Source organism: Trichomonas vaginalis, chromosome III (genome assembly GCF_026262505.1).
Source record: "Trichomonas vaginalis G3 chromosome III, whole genome shotgun sequence".
Taxonomy (NCBI): domain Eukaryota; phylum Parabasalia; order Trichomonadida; family Trichomonadidae; genus Trichomonas; species Trichomonas vaginalis.
This window is the reverse complement of record NC_067205.1, coordinates 22597058-22611498: the sequence shown is the minus strand read 5'-3', so window position 1 is coordinate 22611498 and position 14441 is coordinate 22597058. Positions and strand designations below refer to the sequence as shown.

The 14441-nt window shown below is 30.7% G+C and overlaps 1 protein-coding gene and 2 pseudogenes across 3 annotated transcripts, besides 1 other annotated feature; 1 reads left to right on the top strand and 2 right to left on the bottom strand.

The window, feature by feature from the left end:
- Positions 1-1553: 1553 nt before the first annotated feature.
- Positions 1554-14441: part of a mobile genetic element that runs on past the window's edge.
- Positions 3019-3916, top strand: TVAGG3_0745920 (annotated as a pseudogene). The gene has a single exon. A coding segment is annotated over exon 1 (898 nt).
- On the bottom strand, positions 8537-9094 carry TVAGG3_0745910 (organellar and viral DNA polymerase type B; the record flags this gene model as incomplete). Its single annotated transcript, XM_051245020.1, has 1 exon — positions 8537-9094. The coding sequence occupies one exon, from the start codon at positions 9092-9094 to the stop codon at positions 8537-8539; it is 558 nt and encodes a 185-aa protein (XP_051091607.1).
- On the bottom strand, positions 12781-13605 carry TVAGG3_0745900 (annotated as a pseudogene). Its single transcript has one exon. A coding segment is annotated over exon 1 (825 nt).

The window sequence follows — 14441 nt, the reverse complement described above, 5'->3', positions numbered from 1 at the left end:
CGGTTGGGTTCATAAAAATATTATTAAACCCGTTGCAAACTTTTTGGCACCAGTAGCGAAAACGGCAGGAACTATCATAGGTGGAGTATTAGGTACTAAAGCAGGTAATCCGGCGATGGGAGCACAAGTGGGTAACGCAGTTGGTGGAATTGCTGAAGGAATACTTAATAAAATAGGGGTAGATAGTGGAAAAATAAATATTTATTTTTATCTTAGTATCGGTTGAAGTCTTTGATAAACTTTTTCTCCTTTATTTAATATTTCTCTTATTGGGGCGGCTTTTGGTGTTATTGATTCAGCAACGTCACTAATTGCTTCTTTATTCTTAAATATCCAATTTGCTCCTTTCTTCATTGTTTCCCAAACTTTATGCGCTCCTCTTTTTACTTTATCCCACAGTTTTTAAAATCCTGCAGCCATAGTTGATTATTTCATTAAAATTAAAAATTCATTTTCATCTTTTAATTTTGATTTTTTATTTAATAATAAATGACGACTAACTATTTGGTGCCAAACACTAAACCGATTAATGGAAATGTGTTTCATTCATTCGAAAAGATAAATGAAATATTCGCAAAGAATGACGGTAGAAGATATTATAGAGAACTTGAAAGTTCATGCTATGACTCTGATGCTCCATATTTTGATGATAAACAAACTCATTTAAGAATTACAAATCCGGCTCATGATGTGAACCAATTAGGTGACACATATATTAAACGCAAAGTTAAAGCAACTCTAGTTTCAAATAAAGCTTTCACATGTGATGCCGCTTTTAAATGCATGCGTTTATTCGTTGGTTACAAATCATCAAATCAAAGCTTTAAACAATTAGAAGTAGAAACCGAAAGAGGTGATGCCGGTTATCTTCAGATGGATTGCGCCCGTGAATCTTTCGCATTTGCAACATATAAACCAAAATCAGAAAGGAAAGTTAAAAAGTTTGTTCATTCGTTATATAATAATGTTCAAAAATATGATAACTCAGTATGTGGTAAATATATTGACCCTTCAGAAGTTTTCAAGAACGCAAATGAAGAAGTTGATGTCACTTTTGATATGATTATTCCGGTAAATGATTTGTTAGCATTTCAGGCGTTCGATGATTATCCTAAATCATTTGGTGAATCATTCTTAAATATTATGTTTTCAGGGATACTTTAGTATTTTGTCAGGTTGACCCGTTAAGAGTTGCTGATTTACAAAATTACGTTTATGAAAAGATAACTGATGAAAATTATGAAAAGATTATGAATCATGTTTATAAATATGATCGCAAATTCCAACAAATCGGACTTCCTGCCAAATTAATTACAAGCTTAGCCGCTACATCTGCTGACGCAACAGTTGATGACGTTATTATTTCATGCACAAAGATGGAAGTTTTAGAGGATAAATGCATTACACCAGGATACGGTTTAATTGAAGAATCAGTTAAAGCAATACCACGTTTATTCAGTAAGGAAGATCCATTCATGATTCCAGCTCAACATATTGACGTTCGTTCACTAAATGGAGGTTGCATCACTCCTGAAGGTATCAGCTCAGATTTCTCATACGCTCTTCATAATGTTACAGATGTTGTGTTAACATTTCCGAAGAATGCAATGCAAAGAACAGTTTTAGAAAATCCAATGCTTCGAGGTCTTCAGGTCACTATAGATTCCAGAAACTTCCCCGATCAAGCGATGACCACAGTGGGTGACATATTCTTTACACGTATGCTTCAAGCTTCTGATTTAGATGGAGTGAATGAATGCACAGAAGAATACGAGGACTCATTAACTAGACCACTGAATGATGATAATGGCACGCCATTAGCTAGAACATGGAAAGACCAAACTTCATTCTTATGCACTATTCCAGTTCAACGTGATGGAGCGGGTATATTCTTTGATGGATTAGAAACTTTCAACTCACAAGTTACAGTACAAGTGAAAGCTTATCCAATCATTCAGGGTGAAAATGACACTTACTGTTCAAAGGTGACAAATCCTCCTCAGGTTTGGTTTACTAGGACTACATATTGGACATGGACACCGGATGAAGGTTTGAAATATCATCCAACAGGTACACCACCACAGTATAGAAGTTCATATGATGAAATATTGATGAATAGAAATGTTTAAAATTATAAATTTATTTTTGATTAAATGGATTTAAATTCATCCACCCCTTATGAAGAATTAGCGGAGTATATAATACATACGTAGATGATATGATTAATGAAGCATTGAGTGATAATAGAAATGCTCTATCTAAGGAAAAATTAATGAAAATTCCATATTCTGAATGTTACTTAAATTCAATCACTGCAGCAATTGGTAAACAAAATAAAGGTAAAACATTAACGATATTAAAACAAATTATCATTATTGCTAACACTTCCCCCTATTCACATGTGTTAATTTATATCAACCGTTCAGGTTCACCTTCAGATGATACATTTGAATCTTTAAAGCATTTAATCAAAATTCCAATTATTTATTTATCACAAGAAGAAGCAGAAGATTATTTAAAAAACTTTTTAATGTATAAAGAATTATATAATACAATCAAGAAGCAAGGATTAGAGGATAAAATTATTGATAAACAACGGGATGAATTATTTGAAACACTTTCTATTTCAAATTTTGATAGAGAATTTTTGCATTCACTCATTTTTCTAGATGATGCAGTGAAATCAAAACTAATAACAAATGAGAAATCATATTTTAATCAGTTATTAACTCAATGTCGACACATTCAGTGTTCATTCTTTATGGCTGTTCAATATTCAAAGCATTAAGCACAAACATTAAATCAAATCTATCAACACTTTTCATTTTCAGTGGGTTTAGTCGTCAACAGTTGAACGTTATGCTTTATCAAGTGAATTTACCAATGAGCATTAATGAACTTTACACACAATATCAGCAATTAGGTGAACATGGAAAAATAATAGTTGATTTAAATAAAGGAGTGTTAAATTTGATTAACTTTTTATAATTAATTTTTATTTTTTATTTATAATTAAACATGACAGAAATGGTAAATCTTCTACAGGTTCCATTAAAACAAGGGACAAACAAAAGGGTGCATATAATAGAACTATGAAAGTTCCTGATGGAATGAAAGAATTAGTTCATATTGTTGCTGGTCTTCAAAAAGATGTTAAACAAATGAGAAACGTTTTAACATTACCAGAAGCTCAAGCATATGCCAAACGTCATGGTCCAAATTGGGAAGCACACGAAGCAGACATTACGGGTCCAAATGGAAAACCTGATGGTATAAATGAAGTTTTCGTTACTGATGGTCAAGGTAATATTAAAGTCATAAATGGTTATAAATTAACTATATCTGATTATCCTAAACGTAAAGCATATAATGAACGTTATCCTATGCAATTTGATGAAAATGGAAAAGCTGTTAAACAATACATTGGAGAAGGTGAAAATGGTCCAATTAATTCATACCGTCATAATCCATATTCTTATTTCAATGAAGAATTAAATGCTATTGAAGAGGGACCGGATGGATTACCACGATATTCTAACCAGTTTGATGGTCAATATGCAAATATTAGACCTGAAATTTCAGCTAAGAAATTCTTTAAAGTTGCTTTATTCGATCCAGTTTTCGCAAATGTTAAAGATGAACTTAAACAGCAATTCCAACCAATTATAGTAGCAAGAATTGCATCAGGTGCTTTATCTCAAGCATTCAAAGATTTAATTAAGAAACCATTATATCAGCAACGAGGTTTAACTTATGATTTAGTTAAGGAATCAGATAAAAGAAAATTTGAGAAATCAATGATTATAAGAATGCAATTAATGAATATATTCGGTCTATTAATTTCGATGAAAATGCTAAAAATCAACTTCATGAACAAATACAGGGAATAATAGATTCAAAAGTTCCAGCAAAATAAAAGTTTAAATATATTTTTTTATTCGAATATAAATGAGAAGACGTTTCACTAGTCAAAAGAACACTAACGCAAAAGCAGAGATTACGGTTGGTTATAACGTAAATGATGATAAATCACGAATTATTCAAAATGTTAAAGTTAATGTTAGCCCTGAATTAACAAGGTCAGCAACTCAACCAAATTTATTAACTCGTGACTTACCGAAGAATGAGGAGAATGAAGAAAAAATGAATGGAGACCCAATCATTTTATCTGAACCCGGTAAAGAACCTGTTGAAATTCCCACTTATCCAACATACCCCCACCTCTTTCATCAAACATCGAGAACCCATATAAAATAGACATTAATTCAGAATTAATGAAAATTTACCGTGATATAATAATTAATAATTATGATTCAATAATAAATTTAATTGACCAATCCGGTTTAATTATTTTACCTTATGAATCATTAATTCACATTATCGCCATTCTTTGTGATGTTCAAGATTCAGACGTTAAGATTCAATTTTTCATAGATGATGAGGTTTCATGCTGCGGAACAGTTGCAAAAATAAATCCTATAAAGGATATTAGCACAATTAAGATATCAAAGAACGGAACAACAACTGAACTTCATTTAACATATAATGATATTTATAATAAAATAGTTGATGAATATAAAATATCACTTGAAAAATTCTTTGTTAAGGCTATTTAATATTCAAGCATTAACATTATCGAATAATAATCCTTTGAATCATAATCAATAATAATTGACCTTTCACCAGTTTCTATCGTTTGTTTTATTTCTTTTTGTTCCCCACTATCCGGATCGGTCATTGTAATTGTTTTTGTTATAGTATCAGCTTTATCTTTAACTTCAATCTTTTTTCCATCGGGATATTTAAACCAAAATTCCAAAAATTCGATATTGTCAATCTGTTCATATTTTAATCTATCAATTACATTTTTAATACCATCTGAAAATCTTATGAAATGGTCATTATATGGGTTTGATTGAACTAAATTTGAATGAAGTGAAATATAACCTGTTGATGAATATGACATTGACTCATATTTTCTGAAAACACTAAAATTTATAACATGAATGAATTTCTTATTCGTTGAATTTATGAATTCTTGAGGTAATCTTATTCTAGTTTTATTTATCACTGGAAAATAACGCTTTACCAATTTTTAATCGTAATAAAAATGTCAATTATCAATATTATTTCGAATAATAACTGTGAATTAAATTTAACAGTTAGCGGAATTTATAATGTTACTCTCGTTTCTGTGTGAGTGGTAAATTTAATCCCATTCTTTTAGACCCTTCAGATTATATATCATTTATTAAAGATGACCATGAAAAAACGTATGATATGTATATAAATAATGTGATAGCGAAATGGGATATTAACATGATTTTAAGTTATTTAAATGAATCATTTATCGTATGGTATGAAGAAAATTTTAAATCAAAACCTGATAAACTTTTTGAACTTGATGAAATAAATAACCTTATTAAATTCCCGCTGAAAATTAAATTTTGTACTCCTCATTTCGTTCATTGTTGGGGATATTAAATTTTGAAAAAGATGTTGGGGATGTTTTGTATTCTGACACTGGTTCCAATTTCATTTTAATCAAATGTGATAAAGTTAATACCCCAATGAGATTTTCACATCAAACATTAGACCCTAACTCTTACCCATCAATACAAAACATTTTATCCATCAACTTAAACACATTTTCTTTATCATATCCGTTTCAATTATCCGGGAATTCATTTATTCTTCATTCAAAAGATTTATCAAATATTAAATTTAGAATAACTGACCTATTTGATTGTGATTTAGAATTTATGAATGAAATATTATGGCAATTTCAAATAGAAAAAATAGCTGATGAGATAACAGATTAAATATTTATTTTTAAATCATAATAAATGATTAAACAACAGCAAACACAGCAACTTAAGGCGCAAAGCACCCAGGTCCTTCAACCATTACATACGCCATATATGCATATAATTCAAAGACGGCAGAACAAACGCAAAGGTTGAAATATGGAAATTTGGAGATAGTATTGAAAAATGAACATTTCGAATTCGTTTGCAAAGGTGGTGCAGTGATATCAAATATAAAAGAAATTTTATTTATGAATTCAAAAAATTAAGGAATAACGGATGATATAACATCAATTCCACCAGAAGAACAAAGATATTACGCATTAAATGCATTTCCTAAAGTTTTGAAGATTGGAAGATTTAATTTAAATGAGGAATTCATAGAAGGTTTCCTAAATGACATAATGAAGAAGCAGATAAGGAATATGTGGATAGTGAGTTAATGAAGAAGGCAAATTTGGTTTATGTTGATGAAAAAGATAATGAAATTAAAGAAAGGTTGAATGGTATCATGAATGGACATCAAAGATTTTTAAAAATAAAGCCGATACAGGATGGGTTTCAGGATGTTTAGACCTTAAAGCGGATAAAACTTATGTTAATGAAAATTATGCAAAGAAGTCGGAAGTAAATGATGTGATTACAAGCATGAAAAATGAAATACTTCAAACATTATATCCTGTTGGTTCTATTTATACGTCAATGAACTCAACAAATCCAGCAAGTGTTTTAGGTTTTGGTACGTGGAAGCAGATTGTAGATAAATTCTTATACTGTGCTAGATATTCAAAGCAAACAGGAGGTTTGAAGAAAATTAAAGAAGCAAACCTTCCACCGCACACTCATACAGGAACGACAAACACAACAGGTAATCATTCACATTCAATAACAAAAAGAGGTTATATAAATCTTGCAGCGGTTCGGATAGATGGGGAATGAATAGATATGATATCACAACTGACCCAGTAGATTCAAGCACAGGTATTTTCTGTGGAACCGCAGGAAATCATTCACACACTTTCACAACAAATCCAACAGGCTTGGGTAAAGATTATATGCCACCATTTGTGACTGTATTCGCATGGTACCGCGTTCATTGAATGTGCTTGAGCCCAGACCTTTGGGTCAAGGCTTACCGAATGAACTAAATATATTTTATGTCTGTAATTAATTAGGTAATGAAGTAATGGATGAACTGCAGAAATAATGTTTACGTTAAGTGACTCAAAGAGTCCGGAGACAAAGTCTCATGTTTACGTTAATGGTTTCAGGTTATTCAATAATTAATTATTTTTGAAGAACTGAAGGTGTCACCATGTCACCATGTCACCAGGTAATTTAACTTCTCTGAAAAAATGAGACAACATGACATTTTGACAACACAGGAGGATGGCAGTTATGAATTATTTTTGAAGAACTGAAGGTGTCACCATGTCACCATGTCACCAGGTAATTTAACTTCTCTGAAAAAATGAGACAACATGACATTTTGACAACACAGGAGGATTAATGCAAAAATAAATTCCAATCATACTTTATAAAGCATCATTTACAGGTATTTCATCGTCAGTAAATGAATCCTCATTATCGTTTGGTTCAACCTGTTTATATAATCCTTTCATTTCTTCTTTCAAAACATAACACCATGTTTGTTTATCGTCTATTCTTCTCTGTTTCCTATCACATTTATCCTTAATGCTCATTTGGAAATTCTTGTCTTTCATGTCTGATGGTTTGCAGAATAGAGCATTTTTACATATCATCTTTGACTGAACGAATGAGTCTCAATTGTTTGTTATACTGTATGTATTCATATTCTTCATTAATGGCTTCATGAACGATAGCAGTTGTTGTGTTCTCTGTTGTTGACATATCTGTCTTTATATTCCGGATAAAAAAATATTTTATAAAAAACTAACTTTATTTTCTGACTTTCACAAAAGACCAAAAATAAACGCTTTACATGTATTTTTCAGCAACTTCGTCAAATAATTTTATAGCTTTATCTATCTCATCTACTTCAAACGTTTCTTTACCTTTCATGGGAGCACCATACCTTTTCTCAAACTTTTCAAGTAGTTCTGTTTCTGCAGCTCTCATATCATTAACGAACACAACCTTGACTCTATTGACTGTACTGTCATATCTTTGAGTTATATTATATGTTCTTCCTATCTTATATCTCTTTGTATTGAAGTCCTTCGGTTTCTGAACGATGTAAAGTAAGCCTTCACTGCAACGTTCCGTATCGAATGAAGCATAAGTTATGAAGTTATATCCAACAACTGGGTCTAACCATAACAAAACTATTGGTATAAGACTTTTGTCAATGAGATATGCTGTAGTTCCATAGAATCTTACCGATATCATAAGCTCAGGATTTTCTTGTCAAAATTTTCTGAGTTGAAGCATTTCTAACCCAGTCGTTTGTTTTCTTTCCAGATGGAGATATAATGTCTGACAAAGAATATTTGTTGTATTTCTTTGAGTATCTTACGTTTAAATCACCTATTCTAACCACTTTGGTGTCATTGTCTATCTTTCTAACTGTTTCAAACTCAATGTTTGTCATTTCTGTTCTTACATACAAAATAAAAAAAATAAAACTAACTTTATTTTTCTAACTAATGAAATTCATTATTTTTGTTGCTGAATTCAATAAAAATATATTTTAGGTGAAGAGGTGAGATTTCACCTCCTTTCTCACCTAATTTTTCACCCCAGTTATTTTATAAGCGTTTTACATGAATTGTACGATGTATATTTGAAATTCTAAACAATTTCGTAGCTTCTATTTCTTCTGTCAGTATGTCAAAAGTTTTAACAATGTCGAAAGTTTCTTTATACTTCTTCTTGACGTCAGATAGAAGGAAATCGTCAGCTGTTGGATAGTTTTTGTTCAGAAATGCTAACATGTCCATTTTATCTTCTGCTGGTTTCTCTACTTCTTTCTTTAAGTCAGCATAGTCGTTTCTCATACGTTCTATCTCTTTGACGGAGTAGTTATATTTCCTCATTGCTGCTTTACATTTTGAACATTGCGGATTCATTTTTGCGTTATACATTGAAATTTGACCTGCTAGAACAACTAAGGCGTCAATGGTTTTCTTTAACTCAAAAGTTGTTGGTTTTATTTGTCCATTCCATATTTTACATCTTTTATCTTTATCTCTTATCTGCCATACACATTCAGCAACTAATGAAACAAAGTTGTCGTATGTCTTAAACTCCCCAGATTTATATATGTCAGAGATGTTCTTATATACCATGTCGCAATCTTTGTTCATAACTTTATGGTTGCAATGAAAACCAAGGAATTCATAGTTTACTTTACGTATGAACTTCTTTATTTCTACTGAATCAGTTGGTTTCACTTCTATTTCATCGAATTCAGGAATAGTTAGTTTTTGCTGCTGAATTTCAGGCAATTTGGGTAAATGGTCAATAATGTCCTGCATGTCATAAAGATACTGTTCATTTGTTTCATCTTTCGCACTACAGTCTAAATTACTTGTTAAAAGTTCTTGCTTAATTCTTTGTATTTCTGTCTCAAAAGTATATGAAGAAGGAATAAAGCTTTTCATCTCTACCAACATTGACGTAGGATTCATGACTAGCGAGTTTGGTGCTGTAGTTGTTTGAATTGTTGTTGTGCCGATTGTTGAAATCATATCTTTTATACAAAATAAAAATAAATAAAAATAAAACTAACTTTATTTTTTCTATCTTAAGGAAATTCATGAAAATTCACGAGAAAGCAAAAGCAATCTGAGCCGCTAAGCGGTGAGGGTGAAAAAGGAGGTGAAAAAGGAGGTGAAAAAGGAGGTGAAATCTCACCTCTTCACCTAAAATATATTTTTGTCTGATTTACACTCATTACGATGAAGTCATGACAAATCATTTCCTGTGTTGTTGTCAAAATGTCATGTTGTCTCATTTTTTAAAAGAAGTTAATTAACCTGGTGACATGGTGACATGGTGACACCTTCAGTTCTTCAAAAATAATTAATTATTGAATAACCTAAAACCCATTAATCCTGCGTGAATTTTGTATAAAAAAACAACCGCCGGAATTCAGACGGTTGCTATATTCTTCACAAAACATTAACGTAAACATTAACGATAAAATATATTTTTGTCTGATTTACACTCATTACGATGAAGTCATGACAAATCATTTCCCATGCTGTTGTCAAAATGTCATGTTGTCTCATTTTTTCAGAGAAGTTAAATAACCTGGTGACATGGTGACATGGTGACGTGGTGACACCTTCAGTTCTTCAAAAATAATTCATAACTGCCATCCTCCTGTGTTGTCAAAATGTCATGTTGTCTCATTTTTTCAGAGAAGTTAAATTACCTGGTGACATGGTGACATGGTGACACCTTCAGTTCTTCAAAAATAATTCATAACTGCCATCCTCCTGTGTTGTCAAAATGTCATGTTGTCTCATTTTTTCAGAGAAGTTAAATTACCTGGTGACATGGTGACATGGTGACATGGTGACACCTTCAATTCTTCAAAAATAATTATTGAATAACCTAAATCCATTAACGTAAACATTAACTGATAACAAAATTTTATTTTTATATAAATGAATACCCCACAAGCTCAAAATTTACCACGAATCATAACAAGGGAGGAAACGATAAAAATGATGCGAGAACTTGCTAAAAATAACAAACCACTAAAACTGAGAAAATGTGGTTATGCAGTAATGATGGAAAGAGAGATGTTGTCAAAGAGGAATAAAAATTAAATTTGGATTGAGTTTAAAAATTCATCTTTATTAAATTCATCTCTTCCAATCAATTTATTTATTCTATTAAATTCTTTTATTTTTGCTTCACTCAGTTTAATGATTGAACGATAAGTTTCTAACTTTTCAATTATTTCCTTCCTCTCTTTATAGTTTTCAACCCCACCACATTGCGGCTTCTTTTTGTAATAGCATATTTTTGATTTAATTCTGTTTAGTTTCTTTTTATATTCATCGTCTGGACTCTTGGCTGCTTCGTTGTCACTCATTTCTTACGAAATAAAAAAAATTAAATATTATTTAAATATAATGGAGTAATAAAATAAATCGGAATTTCTATTAATTTATTGTCAACTTCAACTAATGCATTGCCGTTAATATATCTAACAAATTCAGCTATTGTGTCAAATCTTCGTCTTCTTTTTGTCATTGATTTATTAGTTTTTCCATAATCGAGATGAATCAAAACTTTATCCCCTTGTTTAAAATTCATGAGCCCCGAATTAATTTGTTCACGTTTAACATCATTCAACCTTTCCATTTGCTTTCTAATATATTCCCATTCTTTTGAAATATCATTTTTCATTTCCACTGGTTTCATGTTTATAGTTCTATGCCATGTATTATTGTAATAATATACTAACTGTTGTATGATGGAGTCATGATTTCCATCCCAGTATATCCGACCGTTAACCCCTAACGCATCTCTAAGAGTTCTCATTACCGCATCAACTATTTTATTATGAAACGTATATGGAGAAGATGAGAAGTAAAAATTAATTTGTGGGAAATAATGAATCATAGTTGCCTGAAATCCTTTATCACTATCACCCCTGATATTATCTACTCTTTCATGATCTAGTAAGTATTGAATAGCTCTTCTTGTTTCCTGTTCTGTTTTCCCTTTCACTGGAATGCAATATAAATATCTAGTGTTAATGTTAATGGCAAATAAATAAGTAACGTTTCCTTTTGAATATTCTAAATGATCGATTTCGTATGAATATGGATATGGTGCAAATGAAGGGCGACTAAATTTTTCCTTTAACGGTTGAATTTTCGGGTCAGTTGGTTTATTTAATATCTTGAAACCCTTTTTAAAATCTTTTTGCTTCTTTAATGTTTGAAATGGATATAATAAAGTGAATGATGAAGGATTAACTGAAGGAGGAGGCGGTTTTGGTATTGCAGGTACTGTCGTTGGAGATTTTGGTGTTGCAGGTACTGTCGTTGGAGGTTTTGGTGTTGCAAGTGGTTTAATTTTATCTGCTTTGATTTTGGAATTCATTCCCCTTCATTAATTCTGGATGTATTCTATTCATTTGTTTTAAATATGCTGTATATAAAGGTTTGATATACTTTCCCGCTTCGAGTTTATGTTGAAGGATGAATTCCAAAAGTTGATCTTCATTTAAAAGTCGGGCTGAATATGGTTTAACTAATGAATCATAAATTAAAGCTTGTGCATCATTTATGGTCTGAAGGACCTGGGCGTTTTGTTCCTTTTGTTTTTGCGGCTCAGGATTATATAATTTATATAATTCATCAATATCTTCTTCTGTTAATACTTTATTTTTGAAATCTTTCAATTGTTTAAGTTGTGATTTAGTTTTCCCCTTTGTATATTCATTATTTTTAATTTTGTCTTTAATTTTAGAAATTATTCTATCATGATATTTCAAAAATTCATTATCATAATATGAATAATAATATTCCATATCATCACCCGTTATATTTTCATTATGTTTTTGGAGATATGATTTTAATTCATTATAACTAAGAAAATTTTGATTAAGTACTAAATCACCAATTAAATTTTTTAATTCTGTGTCATTCATTTATATAAAAATAAAATAAATGTTTAAGGGTGCCCACCTCTTTGAATCATAGTATCAAAACCATCATTAACGGTTCCTTTTGTCTCTTCTGTGGCATTTTATTAAAAATAAAATTTTAAATTGTATTAAATAAATGGCATACAACATCCATTTTCACAACATACAGCCTTAGTGTGTGCTCCTGTTAATGCAGTCTTACCAATTGTTAAGCGAGTCATTGACCCGTTTTTAAGTTGTAAATTAATATTTGACCATCAAATATCACTTTATCATTTATTATATCCAAATATTTTTTAGGTGTTAATTGCTTATTTTGTCTTAAACTAACACCCATTTTTTGTGCAATCTTTTTAAAATCACTTCCATCAATTGAACCGTTGAATGATGTATAACACTTAGGGCATAAAGCAACCATGTTATCACCTTGTTTCTCAATTGCTAAACCCAATAACTTCTTCTCATGTGCTTTTTCTTCAGCTTTATTCTTTAATTTAGGTTTAAATTTCTCATCAAAACAGAAGAAATCAAATGGTGCGAATTTGAAAATGTTTTTATCATAAAATTTTTATCGGTAACAATTGCCTGAAATGCTTGAGTGTTAGGAAGATTTGGGTCGCCAGCGATTGCCCAATAAGATGAATCAGTATCACCTTCAATGAAATGAAAACGATTAACATTCATGCATTTATACATAAAATCATAAATGAAAACCAAATACCAGTATTTAGCATTATCTAAAGTGAAGAATGCCTCTTGTAAACATGTATCACATCTATAAAATCTATCTTTAAGCATCACTTGATATGTATCTTCACCTATTTCTCTTATGTTTTTAAACTTATTTGACATACATGCAACGCGTGCCTTCTGTGCATTCATTATTTTAGTCTTTGCGTAATTTTGTGTATTCATTGCATCGTAACCATATGATCCATTAAGTGAAATCTTGCAAAATAAACTTTTTCCTTTATTTCCTTCTAATTCAGCCTTTTGTCTTTCGTTCATAAATTTGTTCGCAAATTCATTAAAACAAGTGTTTTTAGTAAATGTTAAAATTGATTGAATGTCATCATGATAAAATGAAACTGTCATTAGATACCAAAGATAATAAGAAGAAAATGGTTGATATTGGTTGTGTGTTGATGCTAACTGAGTTAATTTTCTCTGTTTCTGGTCAACTGGTAGATTGTTTGATTTCATGTAATTATACATAAAACTGCCAATTGTTTTTTCATCTGTGATAATATCTAAGTTTCTTATTATCGGTAAAAAGTTTATGTAATCATTAATGTATTTTTCATCAATGTGACCCTTTACTTCAGCCACGAATAAAGTATTTTTCTTCTTAATTATTCCCAGTGCTTTTGCTTTCTTTGTTGCTGTATCACAAATGATAACACCATTCAATCTTCCCGGCATATACATTTTATGGTCAGTATATTGAATGAAATCATGAGGATTAGATGAAAATGATGAAGGATATAATGAATTAAAATCAACACCAACGAAATGAGTCATAATGTTGGTGGTGTCCTCATTTGATACAGTTTTAGTTTCTGGACTATATGAAAGTTTATTAATGTGCGTGATTCCTTTAAGATTACACGATGTTGAACATTTGATAAACCACCAGTAATTCCATTACGGAGAATGTGATAAGCTTCAACTGAATCTAAAGTCATTGGTAAATTATTTTTTAATGCATAATTTCTTAAATTGATTCTTAAACGTTGAACATCTTCATCTTTATTTGATTTTACGACATTGCAATAACAACACATTAACTGACAATTTTCTTTGGTATGTGGTTTTTCATTATCGATTCTATCCAATGTTGGTTTATTTGCATATGTAAACGCTTTACCACACATTTTGCATTTAGATGAAAGGATTAAATCGTGATAGTATTGAAAATCATCCATTGAAACATTATTTTTAGTATCCCTTTCTGCTTTTTCATCTTGTTTCTTATATGATTCAATTTTATATTTCCAATACTTTTTCGTTAATTCAAAACTTGATTCTATCTCTTCCTC